Here is a 22,423-nt window from a genome sequence, read left to right as displayed (position 1 = left end):
AAATATTTATGCCTTCTTGGGAATTTGGCATTAGATTTATTTCTTCATCTAAAACATTGTCAGCTGGTTTTTCTGTGTTTCCTCTTTTCAGTGCACAATGCTGTCAGACTACAACTACCATCTACAAAAGATGAGAGCTTCCCACAGGTGTTTTTCCAGGTTGTTGATGAACACAGAACTTCCTGAGTGTTAGAATTCCAATGAACTTCAGCGCCTCCTGCTGGTTCTGCAGTGATGATGCTGATGAAGATGTTACTGAGTGGCAGAATAAACTCAGTCTACTGTACCTTTTACTGTACTACATTTTTCTAGTGGCTGCAGTTCCTTTAAATATTCAGATTTTACATTTAAACATGTGACTAGTTCATAAAATATGACGTGTTATACATTAAACTACCAACAGTATCTACAATAGTTTACATTATTTCCACATCAGCTGCTACAACAGCAAAGTGCTGCTTACACATGAATTAAAATAAATTATAATTTAATTTGTATAATGTCAGATCATAACAAAGTTCTCTCAGAACATCAGAGCAGATGCATTCATCAGTAGTAATAATCCAATAAATGTTTATCAGTGTAACATTCAAAGGGGACACTTTTCTGAATTATTAGTACTTTTGTTACCAGTGAAATTTTAAGTACATTTACATTGTAGTACTTCTGCTTTTACTGAAATAATTTATTTGAATACTTCCTCCACCACTCCAGAGTCATGCATTATTCATTTATTTAACTTTATTAAATAACAGGAACAAAGACAGACCAGACAGAGATGAGATGAATAAATGACATGATTTCTTTCCATCACACGAGCACATTAAGCCAATGATCAGTTTCCTCAGCCTTCTCTCTCTTCTTCCTCCATTACAGTTCATTTATCAGGTTAGTATTAACTAACATCTGCTGTGTGTCTGCAGTGAGAAAGTTTTTGTCACAGGTCAGAGTGTCTTTCACCCTAATGAGGAGAACACAGAGTCACTGAAGAATAAGGGTTGTACAACCAGGACCAGAACCCAAATCCAGGATAAAGAGGTTCAGTGAATGTGGTGTTGAAGGTGTGGAGGTGGATCAGTTTGTCAGAGGAGACTCTGTAGAAGGACAGAGAGCCAGCAGGACAGTCCACATACACTGCTACTCTGTTAGAGACAGAGGAGGAGGAGGAGGAGGAGGAGGAGGAGGTGATGTATGTTACTCTGTCATTGTGACAGACATAGTAACCTCCATCACTGGAGCAGGTCAGTCTCCAGGACTTACCATTCACTCCAAACACACAGTCTCTACTGTCTCCTCTCCTGCTGATTCCTCTGTAACTCACTGATATATCAACATGTCCACTCCACTCGACCTCCCAGTAACAGCGACCAGTCAGACCAGTTCTACACAGCAGCTGAGGCCAGTAGTCAAATCTGTCTGGATGATCAGGATAAGACTGATTCTCAAGGACATGTGTCATCTTCCTGTTGTTGTCAGACAGTTTGATCTTTCTGTTTACTGTGTTTGTGTCGAACTGGAGTTCACAGGAATCTGATGGAGAGAACAAAGCTGGTTGACAGTTTGATGATGACATCAGAGATTTGAATGAGTTATGTCTCAGTTTGAAGGCAGTTGAATGTGAGCTGCTATGTTTTCATGGATCAAATTAAAAACACACTTACACTTCCTCAGACCTGGTCTCAACCACTGGACTCCAGCAGGCTCCACCCTGAAAGGAGGAGGAGGGTCAGAGCAGTACATCATCTTTCAGCATTAAAACACGGACATTACATCACAGTGAAATGCAGAGGTTCATTATTCTTGACTAATGTACATGTTCACATAAAGCACGTCTTATTAATTAGCTGATATTCTTTTAGTTCAGTGGAGCTACTGTTTGCTGGCTGATACCTACTGCTCATTATTTTCACATATTCACGATGAATTATTATCAGCATTACATTGACAATTATCACAAACTTAATTTCCTCCACCAGTCAGTACATCAAATGCTTAAACCAGCATGAACTAATTTCTCTGTTCCTTCTCTGGACCTTTTCCACAAATCCCTGATGTATGGTGGATCAAGTTCTGCCCTGTTCTTTCTGAATCTGTTATGAGTTCTTTTGTTTTTGAGGAGTTCAAGACAAGATTGTTCTCTGAACATCAGACTGGAACTTTTTGGGACTTCATCCCTGTAGGTGATCTCATCTCCTCGATGATGGTGTTCGTGCAGATGTGTAAAGGATGTAGCAAATGAGGCTCAACACAGTCCTCTGGGGAGACATTGTTGAGCGTAAGGGTGAAGCAGGAGACATTGAGGAGATCTGGGGCTAAGCCCAGAGACTGCAGCCAAATTTTATTATTTAGTATTTTTGCTTCCACATGCACCAAAGTAACATTTGCTTCACTGCAAAATGCAAAATGTTTTGCGCCACCACTGAAATAACTTAAGAACTTGAAGCAGACAATAAGCTTTGGAGAACACTTGTTAACACACATAAATTCATGACCCCTAATGATGAAAACAAATGTCTTAAACTCAACATTCAGTCAGCAGCTGGTTGAAGTCACTGTTCAGATCTCTGGATCACACAATGTCTTGTTTCCTCACATTTATTTCATGTGCTCCTGACTGCAGCTCTTCTGTTCTTCACTCCTTTCTTCTCAACACATTTTCATCTCTCGCCCCTCTTCCTCTTCACCCTCTTAACCTGCATTCTCCACAAGTTTTCACATTTTATTTCCTATTTTTCTCTTTCATTCTTTTCCTCACTTTCTCTGTCACTCCTCCCTTTCTTCTCTCCTCTTTTTCCAATTCTGTCTTCGTCTCACTAGTGCTCCTCTCTTCCTGGCTCCTCATCATACATTTCTCTCCTCATTCCTCTTAACTTCTGATTTTCACCCCTCTCTCACTCCTCTCACCATCTCTCTTCTCGTCCTTGGTTTTCTACTGTCCTTTCTATTTAACTCTCTCACTCATTTTCCATCCTGGCTCGATTTCACACTTATCTAATCTTCCTGACCTTTTCTTCCTCCGTCCTTCCTCTTCCTTTAGTTTCTTCACTTTCTCCTACATTCCTTTTTCTCTGCATCATTTTATCATTGCAAACACATCATCTGTGAATTTCACGAATTAGTTGAATGACTTTAAATTTCAAATAACTATATAACATGTACAAGCTGTGAACCAATCAGAAATACTGTATAAAGCATCTTCATCATATTATTTTATATTATATTAAGGGGGAGACAGGGAAACTCACAGTGCAACACTGGTAAGTGCAAGTAAGAAACACTTCTTCAAGGCAATCTATGTGCTACGTGTCTGTTGGTAGCACATTGCTGCCTCTCTGTTAGACTCCAGTACTGCACACTGACACACACACACACTGACACACACACACACTGACACACACACACACACACACACACACACACACACACACACACACACACACACACACACACAGAGGGACAGTGCTGGTGCAGTCAGAGAGAGAGCGAGAAATTAGGTGCATAATGTCATTTTTAAAATGGAAAAGATTCAGAGCTTTGGAGAAAATGTTCGTGGCTTGAGCCTAAGTAACCGCCCCCTAAATCTGCCTCTGGGGTGGAGGAGAGGTGAGGGTCTGTCACTCTCGGGGCAGTGGGTCAGAAAGTCCTTGATGACGCATCTTCTGTATACATATATGTGTAAACAAACCGGTGTGGTTCTAAGGTGGGTTGGAGGCTGGCTTTGATGTGCTGTAAGGCCAGCCTCTTGCAGCACTTCATGATGACTGTTGTGAGTGCTACTACAGGTAACTGTAATATTCACTCTCTTCACCAAACATCAAAACTAGGAGCTAAAAGAGGCTTAAAGGCTGAGTAGAGCTGCAGAGATGGAGACTGTTCTCTGTGGGTTCATCAATATCAACAGCTCACAACTGCATAATGTTCAGTTGATATATTGATAATATAAAACCTTTATTCCAAAAAAGTTGTGACATTGTGTTAAACGTAAATAAAATCAGAATGCAATGATTTGCAAATATTTTGACAAAACTAGATATTTAATGTTCAAACTGATAGGTGTTTTCATTCCACAACTTTTGTTACTCCTGTCTCAACTTTTGTTGGGATAGGAGTGTTGCAGGCATCAATTTTAGAATGAGTGCATATTTACAAAAAACAAAGTTTTACAGTTTGCATATTAAATATCTTGTCTTTCTAAATGTTTTGCAAATCATTAAATTCTTTTTTCATTTTCATTTTACACAAAATGAAATTTGTCCCAACCTTTTTTGGAATTGGGGTTGTAGAAATATTGTCAAGTGACCTCTTGTGTGAGGAAATAGTGCCCTGAAATTGGCACAGAGCAACCAAACCTGGGTGTATGACATCACACTGCTATTCAAACCCTGGCAACAGTCAGCGCTATTTTTTATTATTATTAACACTTTGATGAGTGAGTGTTTATCGGCTCAGGTTTTTTGAGATCAGTTTGGTTTGTCAGGGTCATATGAGCATGACTGATGTTGTGAGTTTCAGACTGACTGTCTGTTGCTGCAGCAGGCCTCTTCATACCTGAGAGTCTCCAGCCTGCAGTGAGGATCCTCCCCTCTAGAAGACAACAGCTTCACTCCTGAGTCTCCTGGATGATTGTAGCTCAGGTCCAGCTCTCTCAGATGGGAGGGATTGGAGGTCAGAGCTGAGTCCAGAGAAGAACAGCCTTCCTCTGTGATCAGACAACCTGACAGACTGGACACACACACACACACACACACACACACACATAGTCAAATAGCAAACATGTCATTGGATAGAGTCTGAAATTAAATAATCACATCTGGTTTTAGAAGTTGATGAATCCTGACCTGAGAGTTTCCAGTGTACATTGTGGATGCTTGAGTCCAGCTGAGAGTCGCGTCAGTCCTGTACCCTGCAGGTCGTTGTTACTCAAGTCCAGGTTTTTCAGACTGGAGAACTGGGAACTTAGAGCTGAGGAAAGAGCTTCACAGCTTTTCTCTGAGAGTTGACAGTCACTCAGTCTGAGGAGACAACAATCAACAACAGGAATAATGTCATTATTTTCAAAATGCCATTATCTTGGGGACACACACACCTAATGTGAACTGGTACAGTACTGGTAACAGTGATGTCACATATGTCATATGAACTGATAAAAAATAAAAACATGAAGTTGATATTCTGCTTGAATTCTGCTCTGATAGTCTCTTTAACAAAAACACTTTTCTCCATTTTGTGTCTGAAAAGTGGATTTTTTTGATGAAACCAACCAACATTCAAGTGCTTATAAAAAACAATGAATGAAGCTCGAACAAAACGTTTTTTGTGTCTGAGACTAGAAGATTTGTTCTTTCTGTTGATGTTTCATGTTAACATATTCATAAAACTGGATATTCTGTGCCGCTGGCTGGCCACTTTATTAAAAAATTCTAGCAGGGAGTTAAGAGTTAATTGCAATTGACAAGCCAACAACTTACCACATTTTTCTCCTAAACTACATGAACCTAACTTTTTACAGTGTGGAAGTTTAACCCATTACCAACTATGCACAATGCATCCTCTGACAATATGTTTTCCCCAGATATTAAAAAAAGAGTAAATTATGCTATAAAGAAGAAAACTTCATTGGGTCTGTAATTTCATGGGATGATAAAAAAAAAAAAAATCCACTCAAATGAAAAACAAATCTTACCCCTCCCTTCCAATCTTTGTCATTTTATGAAGTAAACTTAAAAAGGAAATTAGTTGGAAACATAATTAAGGTTTCTCTTAGATCACAATGTTTTTTTTTATCAAACTCAGAATGAAGGAGGAAAACGCAGCAGCACCAGAACCAATTCACACTGCATTTACATTGTTCACCATTAATATATAATATATTTTATATTCAATTCAAATATAATTACAACAGGTAATTTGTAACATGCACATCACCAGTTCCATTAATCAGTCTGAGAAAGCCAACAACGGGCGTGTACAGAAAAGTTCGCCCTTTAGGTTGAATATCATGATGAAATTCCTCTGCTTCCACGTTGAAGGAAAAAGGAATAATTTCCTGTCATGGTCCACTCTAATCTTGCAAGGACTGAGTTGGAATATTCCCAGAATATTCCCATCTCCTCGAACAGCTTTCTTACTGTGTTGAACTCACAACATCTCTGCATCGTTTCAAAGTGGATTTTCCTACATCATATGGAATGGTCTTCTGTGATAAGAGATGATAAAAATTTGCTATATCTTGAAATTTCCTGTAGCGAATAAGAGCTGCTCTGTGTTGGTTAAGCTTCAGTGGCTTCAGTGTATTCTTTCCATACCAGAGCCTGGTCTGAGCAGAGTCCCAGCCACTTTGACAACTTTTCTCAAACAAGGGTACCCATCCAGCAGTAGATGAGAACTCTCAGCATATTCTTGTAGACCAAACACACATAGGATTTTCCTTCTGCTTTGATTCTCTACGTTGTCAGGCGTGGTCTCCAGATATGACAGCCGTTTTGCAGTTGAAGCTAATTCAGTATGTATTTTATCAAGTTTGTCTTCTGCTGCAGCCACTTGACTCACTGCTTCTTCAGTGCATTTAGTATGTGCCAAGACATCCTGTTTAATTTCAGCCACTCTGCCCTCTAGCGCTGATATAGCAGTCATCACATCTCCAAGACTGTTATTTACACTGTCCAGTTTCAGCCCATGTCAGCTGGTCAGGAGCTGGGGCTGCCTTCGTCTTGTGAGTAGCCAATTTGAGAGCTCAAGTGAAAATGTCACATTCCTTTATTGTATGAGATGCTGACGTAATCGCTCTTGAATTCCACGCCACAGTAATAAAATGATTTTTGTGCATGGCTATAGAGCTTCTCTCTTAAGCTGCCATCTTTGTCAGGGTCATGTGACCACCACCAATAGTTGAGATTTAAACTGGATATCTAAATGGCAACCAAAATTTTCTTAACATGTTGAATAATATGGTCTCAGCACTGATTAATTCATGGATAAATACACACGTAGTAACTTGTCTCTCCCTTTCCTTGTGTTTCATGTTTCTCCTCCCCCCAGTGTGTCATGTTTGTCTCTGTCTGTGTTGCTGGGCGTGGACTCTTGGTTCCCTCCTTCCTGCTCATCCATCTGATCCTCTGCAGCTGCTCTCCTGCTCACCTGCACCCAATCTCCTAATCAAGACACTGCAGCATATACCCCGGCTCAGACTTCCAGGCTCTGCCAGATCGTTCAGTCTCCTATGTGGCACAGACATCTAGGCTCTTGCCTGCTAAAGGTTTTGTTAGTGTGTTTTTGGATGTTTTTTTTTCTGGACCTCTGTAACACCTTTTTCCTGTGCTTCAGATCCTCCATGCCAGCTCTGCCTGAACCAGCCTTGTCTCAGTCCTCTGCCTCCAGCTCCTTTGCCTGCCCTGCTCAGCCCTCTGCAGCCTGAACCCTGTTTGTCTCAGCCAAACCTTCAGACAACCTTCAAAAAGGGAACACATAATAAACTGTCTAAACCTCTCTTTGTCTCCAGGCTGTGCTCGTTTTTTGGGTCCAATATTGAATGGTTACAACATTATCAGCCTTGGTTCATAATGTGCCGAATTTCAAACCTGTGATATTTCAAATTTTGATGGAATGTGAGATTTAGATCTTTTGACAAAAATGAGATGTTATTTTAACTACATGGATATGAGAGAAAAAATGAAAGATAAAATGGTCTGACCTGATTGTTTCCAGTTTACAGTGTGGACAGAAAGATTGGATTGGAAAGATGATCCTTGATTTTCTTGAAAAATCAGGAGTGTGCCTTCATTTAGTTTGAAATCCTGATCACCAAATTAAATGATTCAAAAATCTTAACATGAGAAAGACTATTTACACTACACGGAGCTGATAGTTTGGAGAAATATTTCAAATACTTTAAGACAAAATGACTTGATCTACCTGAGAGTTTCCAGTGTGCAGTGTGAACTCATCAGTCCAGAAGACAGAAGTTTCCCTCCTGAATCCTGCAGGTCGTTGTTACTCAGGTCCAGTTCTGTCAGACTTGAGGACTTTGAGCTGAGAACTGAGGACAGAGCTTCACAGCTTCTCTCTGACAGGTTACAGCCACTCAGTCTGAAGAGATGATAATAATCAACAATAAGAAAAATAATATTTGTGACCTGCAATTAATCACCAAGCCATAGGTAAGTAATCTTTCAATTAGTTCAGTAAATTTGATATATATCAAATATATATCATCCAGTGAGGAGGTGCTAATTTTGGTGATATATAATCTCTATTCCATATCCCTCGGGGTCCGTTCATTTCGTGCTCCACCTGTGTCCCTTGGATACAAAAAAACTCTCTTTTAAAGATTGCCACTGAAATACTATGTATCAATATATTTTTTTCCAATTTTTTTCATGAATGCAAAGAACCTTTTTTGGATGAGAAGGGTTTTATTCACCCTAAAGTTGAAAGTTGGGGGTGTAGCAACCCCCCAGTGTTGAGGCAGCAAAGCAAAAAAAATGCAGTTGTAAAATAGCAAGGGATCAATAACTTTAATTGGCACTGGACAGGAAAGGAAAATAAAGTCATAGCATGTGCTATATTATTCTGAAAAATTTTCATGCAGGGTAGTGTGTGTTTTGTCACCAGTCAAACACAGCGAGTGCTTTGATAAATTAGTTAACAACCACAAAGTGCCATGAATTCAAACAGCTCTGATCATTAATACACTTAATACCATAACTTGTGTCTCAACCATCTGAATAAGACACACAATACAGGCTTTGTGTAGAAATACTTTAAAATATTAAACCAGGAAGATATAAATTGTGCGCTGCACTGGAGGGATAAAACGCATTGGACTGAGGTTTTCTGCCACATTTAATCTCAGACAAAATTCCAGGTGAAGCCCAGAATTTCAAGAACCTTTATACTTAATCCAAAACACTGGGTGAAACAGATTATGATGGATTTACCTTCAGCAGTTGGCTGTGGCAAAAAGCGCCACTGACTTCAGAAATGTTTCTGGACAATATTTGTAATTGTTTTTGGTTAATGCATTTTATTTAATAAAGTTACATTTGAATTACATTTTAAACACCAATATTCCTTTATGGTACATTTTGAACAAATCAAAAATGTGAGATTAATTTGCCATTAATTGCAATTAAATATTTTAATCAATTGATAGCACTTAGTATATATGATACTTTTTGTAATACGTTTCTCATGTGTCTGGGGACAGTGTCTGAACACTGCGATTTATATTGGCAATTGTCTTTTTTGTGCTATTTTATAGTTTGAACCACGACTGAGGTGGCTGTTACATTTTTTGAGTCTGTATAGTGTGCTGTATTTTCTCTGTTTACATACTTCTTACATCTCTTTTTTGTTTATAGCACAAAGGTGAGATCTGAGGCCTTTCTCATAGAAGCCAAACTGATATGAAGTAATAGGCTTAATGTGTTCTAAACCATTTATTTATTTTATTGTTTTCACCAGTTATATTGGATGTTGATATATTCACTTTTGATCCTTTTCCACCAGAACCTACACAGCCTCACCTGTTTAGTTTGCTTATCCTTAGTAAGTCTCCCTTATCCATAATTGGTCTGAGATTTTAAAGTAAATGCTTTACTCATTAAAATTCATTTGAACATTTTCTTAATTTAAACTTTTGTGATTTTTAAAATTTAAATGATGGATTCCCATATCCTGAAATGAACTGGTGACTTGTCCAGGTTGTACCTGCGTCAACGTCAGCTGGGATAGGCTCCACCCCCCCATGACCCATCAAGCATAAGAAGTTGAATGAATGAATGGATGAATTACCAAAATATAATATGGGATTCAATATTGTTTGCTTCATCTGTAGAATACCCTCAGAGGACAAGTGGTTTCTAGCTAAAACTACAAAATTATAAAAGGGTTCTCTGTGGAACTGCCTTGTGTGGGTTCAAAATGAAACCCTTGGAATATAAAAAGCTTCTCTGTGGAATTCCCTGGTTGAGTTCTTCTGTGGGGACAAGCCAAAGAACCCTTTATGGTTGTAGTTGGAAGTTTTATCTCTGAGCGTAGATGTGTTGGGTTTGGTAAGCTTAGTAAGTTTGATATCTTGCAAAACCAAACCTAGAGGGCTAATAATTTATGTTACAGACTAAGAACAACGTAAGTCAGTATTAGAAACTGACTGTCTTTGTTTCAGTCCCTGTATTTCTCCTGTTCATGAAACATCTGTCACAAAATGATGAATATAAGAAACAAATGGATGACCTCATTTGTTTTTTGTGAGTGAAATTTGTTTTTCAGACCATCATTATTTAATTCACCATGGATCAAATTAGCTAATCTTCAAGGTTCTTCTGATGCAGTGGAAATCAAACCAGCACACAAAAGGAACTTTTAGACCAAGCATTCTCAAGAGCTTCAGAGGACTATCTAGTAGGTCACAGAGGCAGTGGTACTGTCAAATTATTAGATAAAATTCTGACAACATAAAGTGTTATCAACAAACTTAGTTATTCATTCATTCATTTTCTGTAATCACTTATTCCCAAAGGGTTGGACCCCAGACGAGTCGCCAGTTCATCACAGGACTGACACATAGAGACAGACAACCACTGACACTCACATTCACACCTACGGGCAATTTAGAGTCACCAGTTAACCTGCATGCATGTCTTTGGACTGTGGGAGGAAGCTGGAGAACCCAGAGAGAACCCACGCAGACACAAGGAGAACATGCAAACTTCACACAGAAAGACCCTGATCCAGCTGGGGGATCAAACTCAGGACCTTCTTGCTGTGAGTGCTGACCACTGCACCACTGTGACACCCAACCTAGTTATCTTGATATCTAAATGTGTTCAATAATTTGCAAGTTAATTTCAATGATCCCTTATGTTTTGAATGTCAACACACCAATCACAACATATTGTTAGGAAAAGACGATTGCATTTTGCCACTGTTAGCTTGCTAATCCTTGGATGCAGTGTCACTAAACTGATTGGTTTTTGAAATGAAAAAGTGATGTGGGAGACAAATGTGCCAGTAAATGACCCAATGGTCCAATACATTCAATTTTGATTCATAATGGCAGGCAGTGATTCTGAGCTAACAGCACAGTGTGTTGAGTGTGGTGTTGTCCTTTCAAAGCCTCATTTATCTTTTCTCCTTTTCTTCTCATGACATATTTTTCTGACATATTTTTTTATTTGGAAAGATGATCCTTGAATTTTCTTGAAAAATCAGAAGTGTGCCTTCATTTAGTTTGAAATCCTGATCACCAAATTAAATGATTCAAAAATCTTAACATGAGAAAGACTATTTACACTACACGGAGCTGATAGTTTGGAGAAATATTTCAAATACTTTAAGACAAAATGACTTGATCTACCTGAGAGTTTCCAGTGTGCAGTGTGAACTCATCAGTCCAGAAGACAGAAGTTTCCCTCCTGAATCCTGCAGGTTGTTGTTACTCAGGTCCAGGTCTCTCAGACTGGAGGACTGAGAGCTGAGAACTGAGGACAGAGCTTCACAGCTTCTCTCTGACAGGTTACAGCCACTCAGTCTAAAACACACATTAACAAAGAAAAAACAAGCAGTAAGTTATATATATATGTATATATGTAGCATTTAAATAATAATACAATAATCCAACTATCTGTGTACTCACAGAGCTTTGTTGGAGGCTTTGACCACTGGCAGCAGCCTCAGAAGAGCCTCCTCTGAAGCAGAGAACTTCTTCAGGTCAAACACGTCCAGATCTTTTTCTGATGACAGTAAGATGAAGACCAGAGCTGACCACTGAGCAGGAGACAGTTCATCTGTGGACAGACGTCCTGAACTCAGGTACTGTTGGATCTCCTCCACTAGAGAACCATCATTCAGTTCATTCAGGCAGTGGAACAGATTGATGCTTCTCTCTGGAGACAGATTCTCATTGATCTTTTTCTTGATGTACTGGACTGTTTCCTGGTTGGACTGTGAGCTACTTCCTGTCTGTGTCAGCAGACCTTGTAGGAGAATCTGATTGGTCTGCAGTGAAAGACCCAAGAGAAACCGGAGGAACAAGTCCAGGTGTCCATTTGGACTCTGTAAGGTCTTGTCCACAGCACTCTGGTGTACATCTTTTAGCTTCTCACTGGCCTTTAAAAATGACCACCAGGATGTTGTTTGTTCTTCTGACAGCAGATTGACTCCAGAGTTGATGAATGTCAGATGGACATGAAGAGCAGCCAGAAACTCCTGAACACTCAGATGGACGAAGCAGAACACCTTGTCCTGGTACAGTCCTCTCTCCTCTTTAAAGATCTGTGTGAACACTCCTGAGTACACTGAGGCTGCTGTGATATCGATGCCACACTCTGTCAGGTCTGATTCATAGAAGATCAGGTTTCCTTTCTGCAGCTGATCAAAAGCCAGTTTTCCCAGAGACTCAATCATCTTCCTGCTCTCTGGACTCCAGTGTGGATCCGTCTCAGATCCTCCATCATACTTGACGTTCTTCAGTTTGGACTGAACCACCAGGAAGTGGATGTACATCTCAGTCAGGGTCTTGGGCAGCTCTCCTCCCTCTCTGGTCTTCAACACGTCCTCCAGAACTGTAGCAGTGATCCAGCAGAAGACTGGGATGTGACACATGATGTGGAGGCTTCGTGATGTCTTGATGTGGGAGATGATTCTGCTGCTCTGCTTCTTATTTCTGAATCTCTTCCTGAAGTACTCCTCCTTCTGTGGGTCAGTGAACCCTCTGACCTCTGTCACCATGTCAACACAGTCAGGAGGGATCTGATTGGCTGCTGCAGGTCGTGTGGTTATCCAGAGTCGAGCAGAGGGAAGCAGTTTCCCCCTGATGAGGTTTGTCAGCAGCACATCCACTGAGGTGGACTCTGTAACATCAGTCAGGATCTCATTGTTGTGGAAGTCCAGAGGAAGTCGACACTCATCCAGACCATCAAAGATGAACACAACCTGGAACTCTTCAAACCTGCAGATTCCTGCTTCTTTGGTTTCAGTGAAGAAGAGATGAACAAGTTCCACCAAGCTGAACTTTTTCTCTTTCAGCACATTCAGCTCTCTGAAAGTGAATGGAAACATGAACTGTATGTCCTGGTTGGTTTTGTCTTCAGTCCAGTCCAGAGTGAACTTCTGTGTTAAGACTGTTTTCCCGATGCCAGCCACTCCCTTTGTCATCACTGTTCTGATTGGTCCATCTCTTTCAGGTGAGGGTTTAAAGATGTCTTTATGTCTGATTGTTGTTTCTGGTCTGTCTGGTTTCCTGGATGCTGTTTCAATCTGTCTGACCTCATGTTCATCATTGACCTCTGCAGCCCCTCCCTCTGTGATGTAGAGCTCTGTGTAGATCTGGTTCAGAGGGGTTTTAGGGTTTCCTGCTTTAGAAATCCCCTCAAACACAAACTGGAACTTCTTCTTCAGGTTAGATTTAAGTTTATCCTGACAAACTCCGCAACTGCTCTCTGAATGAACACAAAACAAAGAAGATCAATAAGTCGCAAGTATTTCAGCATTTAATTAGTATTAGTACATGATTATGTTTTTCTCCATCTCTTGAGACATTAGTTAATGTCCAAGTCATCCAACATGTTAAATCTTTGAAGAAATCCTCTTACTGCTCTGCAGACGGTCAGCCAGCTCCTCCTGCTTCATTCTCCTCAGGAAGTGCAGTGTGATCTTCAGAAATGCTTCTCTGCTGCTCCTCATCTGCTTGTCATCCTCACCATCAGCCCCTCCCTCATCCTCCCTCTGAGTCTCTAAGCATTCTGGGTAATCTGAACTCAGAATCTTCTGGATCTCCTTCATCTCTTTCTTCACAAAAGTGACAATGTTGTCCTCCAGTGTCTGAAGCAGAGAATTTTATGAATTACAAAAATTAAAATCATGGAAACAAAGATCAGATCCATGTTGGACTGACACTGGTCTAAAAAGTGCAGCATCAGGATTATTGTGAACAGAACAGAATAGATGTACAAGTATTTGTACATGTACAGACCATAAATATGGAGTCCAGGTGTGTTTGCTGCTGCTGGGCAGACTGAAGACTGGAAATACCTGAGGTCTCATGGTCGACTCTGTGGAGGAATCATGAAGAATTAGCTCATATTACGTTTGTCCACACAGAGACAAACACGGGGTAAAGTGGTCCATGAAGTGATATTTGGACAGTGAATCAGATGATTCCCTGTAGTGACAGAGGTTTATTAGTGCTGTTGATCCCACAGCTCTGTCTGCAGCTCCAGGTGGTCCAGTTGATCTGATCAGAGTTCGCTTGTATGTGACTGGTTGTACTGGGCAGCTCCCAGTGTGAATGTGTTGTGACTGTGAGTGTGAGGTAGCTGCTGATGAAACAGTGTAGATGCCGCAACTGAGAGTCTCATAAAAACACACTATTTTGTTTTTACCATCAGTCTGAAATCCTCACCTTTGATCAACAAAGTGCCGTCCATCTTTAAATAATAGTGGACGATTCATAGAGTCGTCACTCTTCATGGACACACAGCTGGGTTCAGGTTTCTCCAGTTTCCTCCTGATAGAAAAGAAAAACAGGTCAAATTCTGTACTGCAACAACAACATACTGGGACGAAACCAGTTAGTGATTATTTAAAAAAATGCAGGAATTTGAACATATGTGTCAAAGTTAACCAATACAGACATCTTCGATTTTAGCAAGGTTCAATCTGCTATCAGCTGAGCTACTGAGCCGTACTTGTGCAAAATAGCAGTGGACAGAACAGATTAAAATATCATTGGCTTCATGTCTGTGTTTGTTGATCAGCTGTATTGATAAAGTATTGGCTTTTTACTTGCCATGGTTTTATTGCACTTACTTACAGTTACGACTGTAGTTGTTGTCAATTCAAGAAATCTCAAAGTTACTTCACCTGTTTCATTTTATTGTCTCTATGATCAGCTTTGCTGTGCACTGACCTCGCTCTGTATGTGTGTATGTGTGTGTGTGGACGTGTCCCAACAGCCAGCCAGATCATATGCAACAAGTATTTTATTCTATATACCATGCAGGCATTGGAAACATAATGACTGCATCAGGGAACACTTGAAGAAAGATGCTTGGAGCTTACATCTTCGCAGCAGGTGGTTGTTGTCCTTTAAAATCAATTTTGCGATCATTTGACCGGTCACTCTTGAAGGACACACAGCTGGGTTCAGGTTCGGGTTCTGGGTCAGTAGAGGTGGGCTGTCTGTTAGACAGAGAGAAGGAGCACAAGGATTCAGTTTCAGTCTTTTAATCTAAGCTGTTGGAGGAAGTAGCCACTATCAACAAGAAAAGGATGAACACACCAAAAGTTCAATAAAACGTGAAGCTGAATGATTTCAGTCTGTGTATCATCGCTTCATTTTTCCATAAAGCACTGGACTAAACCAAGACTAGATCTCTGAGCAGACTGGTGCTGATTGAGGAACACACACATCAGATGTTCTCGAGCAAGAAGTAGCCTGGCTGTTTACACCACAGACATACATACAGAGATGGAACACTGGCTGCTGTGGCCAATAGCTGTGACATGTCAACATCGTCGCCATATTGGATCCCTCAAGACCAGCCTATGAACAAATACACGCAAATGGAGGCATGTTTTTGTTCACAGGCTGGTCTTATCTAGACAAAAATGACGATACTCTGACATATGATCCAAAGCTCTATGATGTGTTTACATATAGATTATATATCTGCTGTACACAATAGAAGTGCATTTCTCTGTACCGGTCAACAAGCACTTTTGTCATTGTTCTTCTGGTTGAATGTACAGCAGCTGTAGACTGCAGCTACCAGACTGAACTCAGCTGCACTCTTACCACGAATATCACCACAATAACTGTGGAGCAGGACTCTGAGCCAAAATCAGGGACAAACAAACAATATTGGTGATGTAGATTAAAGGTTTCAGTGATGTTTTCCTCAGGTAAGCTAACAGCTAATACTGCTGCTGTTCTTTATGTCTCTCTGTCATATAATGTTAGCTTAATTTTTACGTGTAGACTCTCTCAGCACTCACTGTTCCACATTTGTCTTCACAGGTTCATTTGTGAGAAGTGACCTTCACAGCACAGTGAAGTAGAAAACATCTGTAGGGTGGAGAGAACTACAGAGCTAACATGTCTGCACAGTAATGTGTGTTCTGCTGCTCTGGGCTTCAACACACACACACACACACACACACACACACACACACACACACACACACACACACACACACACACACACGCACACACACACACACAGCTCTGAGTGTGGGTAATGATGTGGAGTGATCTGAGTGCTGAGCTGTGACTTGGAAAAGACTGATGGACAGTTAGAGATCCTGGTTTTACCTCTGAGCTTTACGTCTCCTGTACAGAGTGGGTTTAGAGGGAGGGACTCCCTCCTGTCTGTCCTCAGATGGATTCATGCTGCTGGACTCACATCCACATCAGCTCACACACACTTTCATCTGGAGAGGAAACACAAATCATTCATCTGCACATCAGCTGAAACCATCCTGTAAAAGTATCATCTCCTCCTCCTCTGATTGGCTGTTACTTTATTCAGACAGAGGCTGCTGTACTTCCACCATCAGTCCACTAGATGGCATCAAGACAGACAGACAGGCAGTGAACTGAACAACAGCCCAGGACACACTTTGCATGGAGGACCTTACAGATAAAAGTTTAAGTAACACTTAAAAGTTGTGAATGATATTTTTATTAAAATGGTGAAGATGTGATATTTATTGAGATCTGAACCAAACAAACATGTTTTCTTTCATCTGGAGAACAAAGATTTTTAGGTCAGAACTTCTCTGCAGCTCTGCAGTAACTCATCATAATGCTGTTTTCTCACGCATTTTTCCTTTTTCAAAAAAAAAACTGCACATAGCAATATTGCAATTTTATTGCAGTTGCGATCAATTATACATGCAGTGATATATCTTGCGGCCTCTATGATGCTCAGGCGCTGGCTGCATTTTCTTTAAGTAGATGTTACATTTTAGTTTGGTCAGATTAATTCACTGATGTCCTCTGTTTGCTACAGTTGTAGGAAATGCTGCTCTGTCTCCACCTCTTGCTGTGGACAGAACTGACACTGCAAGAGGTGGAGAAAGATCTGGTTCCACACATACACGTTCTGCTGTGGAGATTAAGATGCTCAGTCATGATCATTTTCAATAACTGAAATCAATAATAGAATCAGAAGTCACGGTTAGTTCGCACAGTGTTTTTTCTCTGTCTCTACATTAAAGGAAATCTATCTGATCTGATTATTGATCACAAACTGACGTAAAGAGACGATCAGTCCCTCTTTGAGGAGTGCTCATTAGGTGACGCAGTTACATATTTACTTACTTAAAAAACAATAATAAATAGTTTAGGTTCCTACCTGCTGCTTCACGTCTTTCATCCAGAGTTAAATTCACATACATCGAAACTGGAGCGGCAGTTTTTTGTGTTTTAATGTGACTAACTAACGACAGAATGAGTTAATGGACATCACTGTTACCTTAATCTGGATGATCAGAGGAAGAAACAAACTGCGCCACAAAACCAACTCAGCAAAACCGAAAGTAACTTGAAGAACACAGGCTGCGTTCCAATCCACTCTGCCCCCTGCTTCCTGCTTAAGGAACTCCCCTTTCTTCTCCTCGTCTCGTCAGTCAAGATGTTATTTATTGATGGAATTATAGCTTTTGCTGCAACTATTGAAATGTCACATGACAGAACCTAAATACTGAATGAAACTAAAACAAACAAAACAAAACAAAAACAAAAGCCGATTCATTACAAAAATGATTCTGCCAGATAACAGCTTTAAATAAATGTTGACCTGAAACAGTTGAGGACACGTCTATATGTAATTATTTGGTTTCTATAAAGCAGATTTAGTGAGTTTCAAGACTCCTTTGACATTAAGGATTTGTGGTTGTTTTGTGGTTTTGTGCCATTAATGTGCTGGTTATCCTGCAGTCTATTTTTTCACCACCAGATGACGCCATATAATTTCAAAAAGCAGTGAAGTTTGTTTCTATAACATTCAGTAAATGTTCATCTTGAATATCCAGAAAACAAGGGATTCTGGCAAGACCTTTTGCAGATTTACTATTGACATATTTTGACGTACAAATGACTTATCGGTACAAACAGCTGTATCCATCTATCTATAGACAGACTGATTGATAGGGGCGCATATAGATAAACATTCATGGAGTGACAAAAATGCTGATTTAATTGGAAACAGTCACATATTTCAATATTTGCTTGGATTTTTTTCATTTAACATCATATATAAAACATGAGGCACTTAACCTAGAATACGGCCAGAACAGATATTTAAATGTACTCGAGTATCTAGCTAGCTAGCTAGCTATTGGCGTTTTATTGTGAAAGGTCAGACCGGAAGCTTCTCTCTGTATATTAGAACGGAACCCTTAAGGTGCGAAACTCTCGCGGGATTTATAGTGTTTTTCCTTGTTTTACGAACTGATTGTTTTTAATAATGCGACCCTCGCTGCGGTTCAGATCTGTGTGGGAACAGACAAAGTTAACTCTTTGTCAGTGTTGGTTAAAGCTCTTAATTTGTGTTAAGTGTGAAATCTCGCGATACCTTCCGCGGCTCTGGGGTTCCCGTCTTGAATCGACGTGTATATGGCCGGTGGTCGGTCGGTGCCAGTAGCCTGCCGCTGCTCCGTAACTGTCGGTTCATGTCGGTGGCTTAACGGCGGACTGAGCGGAGCTCCGGGGATTCGTTAATGGAGGAGACGTGAAGTTCAACCGGAGAGGACCGGAGGAGGAGGAGAAGAACTTTATTTCTAAGAAGTAAGAACTTTACCATCAGTTACCGTTAACGTGTGTAAGTTACCGGACAAACGGAACTTTCCGTTAGTCAGAACCGGAACAGTTTGGTTGGTGTTAAATGGCGGCAGGAGACAAGTTACTTCAAGTTTTTTGACTTGTTGATTTTCTGCTGTTTGTTGTTGTTGAGTCGCGCGAGCCTTTTGTTCCTGCGGCTGGCTCGCGCGGCTCCGTTCCCATGGTGAAGCGTCATCAGCTCGCGAGACTCACCGGACATGGTATCGGTACATTTTTACTGGGGGTTTAGGTTCTCGTGCTCAAACTGGATTATTTCCATATTTATTACTTAAGTACATTTAAATAGAAGCATTTAGATGTGTCAAGTAGTAACTACCACTGTATACAAATACTCCATTACAAGTAACAGTCATGTATTAAAGTACAAAAGTATTGGCATCAAAATATACTCAAACTACCAAAACTACACAGTTGTCACAATCTTTGAAAAATATTTTTCAAATGACGAGATTCAAAACCAACATTCATTCCATCTAATTTATTTGTATATTTTTTATTTCATTTTGTTGTTTTTCTTTATTTTGAAAAATAAAACCCTGCCTTTATGAGATGATTGAGTAAAAAATTAGTTTCTCTGTTCATTTGGCCAAAATTAGTTTTTAATGGAGATGAAATTAGAGTTTCTCTGTTGAGACATGATGAGAAGGCTGTGGAGGCAAACTAACCTTTTTTCTACCTTAAAAATGTGTTTGTTATTTTTTAAAGCTAATTTTAGCGAGAAAACAATTTATTGTTATATAATGTGTTTTATAGCTAACATCAGTTAGCAAGCAATGTCACTTTTTTTTTTTAGCTAACGTTAGCTAGCAAACCAAACAACTTTTTAAAACTTTTAACAAATGTTTGCTGGTAAACAATGTAACTTTTTAACCTAATCTTAAATAGCAAACAAAGTAATGTTTTGTTAACTTTCTAGCTACCTTTGGCTTGAAAACAATGTCACTTTTTGTTAACTTTTTAGCTAATATTAGCTAGCAAGCTATGTACTGTTTTAACGTTTTAGCTAACATTGACTATTTTTCAGATCTTTCCTGTTTGGTCCCTAAAATGCTGAAAAACTTTGATCAGTATTTCCTGAAGTCTAAGATGACACCCTCAGAAACCAGAACATATTGACATTTTAGAAGCTAAAATCAAATCTTTAGATTTTTTTTTTGTCTTAAAAAATGGCTCAAATGGATTAAGTAATTATAAAAATAGTTGGAAAATTTATTTATACTTTTTTATAACACTTGATTTAAGAGAAATGGTTAAAAAATAACATGAAATGCACTATTTTAAATAAGTATTCATTTTCCTGTATCTTAATCTGTAATAATCATACATTTATTTGATTATATTTTGTATTATTAATCTGAATTTATAAAGTCAACACAGCTCTCAGATAAATGTAGTGAAGGAAAAGTACAATATGTGTAATTGAGTATAAATATTAAGTAGCATAAAATGGAAATACTCAAGTACAGTACTGGAGTAAATATACTTAATAAAGGTGTAAATGTTATCAAAATGATGTGGATATTTGCTTTATTATTGTTTATTCATTATTTAACAGCACACATTTGGAACCAAACTGAAGCTGAATTCTCATGAATTTTGTGGCTTTTTTCTTGAAAAATGAAACCTGCAGATTGATTTTAAAGAAAAGGAGAGTCGGATATGTAAACAGTGTTGTTGTGAGACTCAAAGGTCCAGAGTTGGTTTGTTTATTTTCTCCTGTCTGGTTGATGATGAAGATGATAATGAAGCAGCAGACGGAGATAAGAGAAGCTCAGATTAGTGATTATATAACAGAAACACAGAGGAAGAGGAGCAGATGTGTTCGTCTGATTCAGCTGAACAACAAACACTGTGACATGTTCAGCTGTCAATAAACACGATAAACAACAACAACAACAACAACAACAACAACAGTCCTCCTTTAATCACTGGACTCCTGCTGCAGACAGACTGTCTGTGACTCCCCTCACTCCTCCAGGATCTCTGCTGCAGTTTGATAACAGCAAATATTTCAAACATCTAAAACATGATTGCTTTGGTTTTTGGTGAGGACAAAATCCACCAGAGAAGAAGAAACAGGGCGGGGGGGGGGGGGGGGGGGGGCATCATTAGATGAGAGCTGTGGCTGAAATCACTGATTTATCACCCTGCTGCTCCGACTTCTAGAGCCGTCACTTCACCCAAAAATCACATTTGAACGAATTTGAAATGACGCGCAATTTGTTCAAATGAATATGAACACTGTTGACAGTATTTTTATTTTATTAAAAGAATCAGAAGTAGGACTGAACGATTTTGATAAAATATCTAATTGCAGCTAATTTTGCTGATGCTGAAATTTTGATAGGATTTGCAATATTGAACAGAATGCTAATATTTACGTAATTATTTTCATTTTCATTGCAAAACATATTAAAATTATTAATCTGTGATTTTTACCAGGATGTATATCAAAGGAAGATGTTTTCTTTAATCTGTAGAATATGATGTGTCGGCCAGGATGTCTTAGCAGCACCACTATATTCAGTTAAAATGGTACTGTGACATATATTTTTCCTTTAACAAATATTAGAACTCCTGTGATTTTAAAAATTGCAGTGGAGTACATTATGATTTCAATCAGAAATAGTTTTTTGATCTCCGGTCAGGAAATTGTTTGCAATAAATTTGCTCCCATTCAAACCTTTAATAAAGCATTAAAGTGTGTGTATTGTTTTACTGATGAGACGAAAAAACATTTATGAAACATTCTGTAGAAACAAAAAAGTTGAGAAAACTCAAGATTTCAAGCAAACTTACTTCAATAGATTTTTGAGTTAATTTACTTTAATGCAGATAAATTTGAATCTTTTAAATTTTAGAAACCCCCAAAAATCTTTTTCAAAACTTGAATAAATGTGAAAGTTGAATGATGGTTAAAATGTTCAATGAAAACCCGAAGCATCCCAAAAACTTTTGAAAATAAGTTTTTTGAGTTTCTAAAACTCAAAAGATTCAAGTTTACCTTTATTTCAAAACTTCAGAGTTTGAGTTTCACTAAAAACTCAAAAATCTATTACAGTAATTTACCATGAAATTTTGAGTTTTTTGAAGGTTTGTTCTCTTGATGACAGTAAATTAAACAATGAGAGCCTGTGATTGCAGCCTAATTTAATTTTTTTCTGATTTCTAAAGTATTTTGTAAGGTGATGTGGAGATGAACTCTTTCCATTTATTGTTGGGACCTGCTCTGAATCAGGTCACGATGGTTTGTCAGTTTTAAAAACACTGATAAATATTATATGATGTAATGTCAGCCTGTTGGTCTGAATTTAAAACTGATCTTATGTGACTTGTGGTGTGTGTGTACTTGTCTCCAGGTGTGTTGGCGCTGCAGTGTGATGCGTAGGGATGGAGGAGGCGGAGCACAGCCGCTACGTCGCTCAGCTGAAGGCCGAGTTCGACAGCTGCGACACGACGGCCACCGGCTTCCTGGACCGAGACGAGCTGACGGCGCTCTGCAGAAAACTGCAGCTGGATGCTCACCTGCCGCTGCTGCTGGACACACTGCTGGGAGAACGCACCTACGCCAGGGTACCA

General features: G+C 39.3%; 2 protein-coding genes across 5 annotated transcripts in view; one reads left to right on the top strand and one right to left on the bottom strand.

Moving 5' to 3' along the window:
- Window positions 1–635: 635 nt before the first annotated feature.
- On the bottom strand, window positions 636–17,601 carry LOC146314965 (NLR family CARD domain-containing protein 3-like). 3 transcript variants are annotated; one of them, XM_084735259.1, is made up of 12 exons: window positions 16,313–16,404; window positions 15,061–15,180; window positions 14,402–14,506; window positions 13,973–14,051; window positions 13,593–13,821; window positions 11,636–13,439; window positions 11,357–11,530; window positions 7,912–8,085; window positions 4,839–5,012; window positions 4,549–4,722; window positions 1,662–1,708; window positions 639–1,530 (listed from the first exon to the last, which is right to left on the bottom strand). In XM_084735259.1, the coding sequence occupies exons 1-12, from the start codon at window positions 16,387–16,389 to the stop codon at window positions 962–964; spliced, it is 3,726 nt and encodes a 1,241-aa protein (XP_084591385.1). In that variant the 5' UTR covers window positions 16,390–16,404; the 3' UTR covers window positions 639–961. The 3 variants fall into 3 exon arrangements, with proteins under 3 accessions (XP_084591382.1, XP_084591383.1, XP_084591385.1); XM_084735256.1 differs by lacking the exons at window positions 11,357–11,530; window positions 14,402–14,506; window positions 15,061–15,180 and adding an exon at window positions 17,478–17,601 and having other exon boundaries at window positions 636–1,530; window positions 16,313–16,431; XM_084735257.1 differs by lacking the exons at window positions 11,357–11,530; window positions 14,402–14,506; window positions 15,061–15,180 and having other exon boundaries at window positions 636–1,530; window positions 16,313–16,573.
- A 901-nt stretch (window positions 17,602–18,502) lies between these two features.
- Window positions 18,503–22,423, top strand: part of ninl (ninein-like) — a 37,533-nt gene continuing 33,612 nt past the window's right edge. Inside the window, exons 1-2 of one of the 2 annotated variants that reach the window (XM_084735252.1) lie at window positions 18,503–18,790; window positions 22,204–22,417. In XM_084735252.1, the coding sequence (XP_084591378.1) occupies window positions 22,235–22,417 (183 nt within the window). In that variant the 5' untranslated portion in view covers window positions 18,503–18,790; window positions 22,204–22,234. The remainder of the gene's footprint in view (window positions 18,791–22,203; window positions 22,418–22,423) is intronic. The other variant, XM_084735255.1, reaches the window with a different exon arrangement.

Source organism: Lutjanus erythropterus, chromosome 14 (genome assembly GCF_056507025.1).
Source record: "Lutjanus erythropterus isolate fLutEry1 chromosome 14, fLutEry1.hap2, whole genome shotgun sequence".
NCBI lineage: Eukaryota > Metazoa > Chordata > Actinopteri > Lutjaniformes > Lutjanidae > Lutjanus > Lutjanus erythropterus.
The sequence above is the reverse complement of the archived record's forward strand: the minus strand, read 5'-3'. Positions and strand labels throughout refer to the sequence as shown.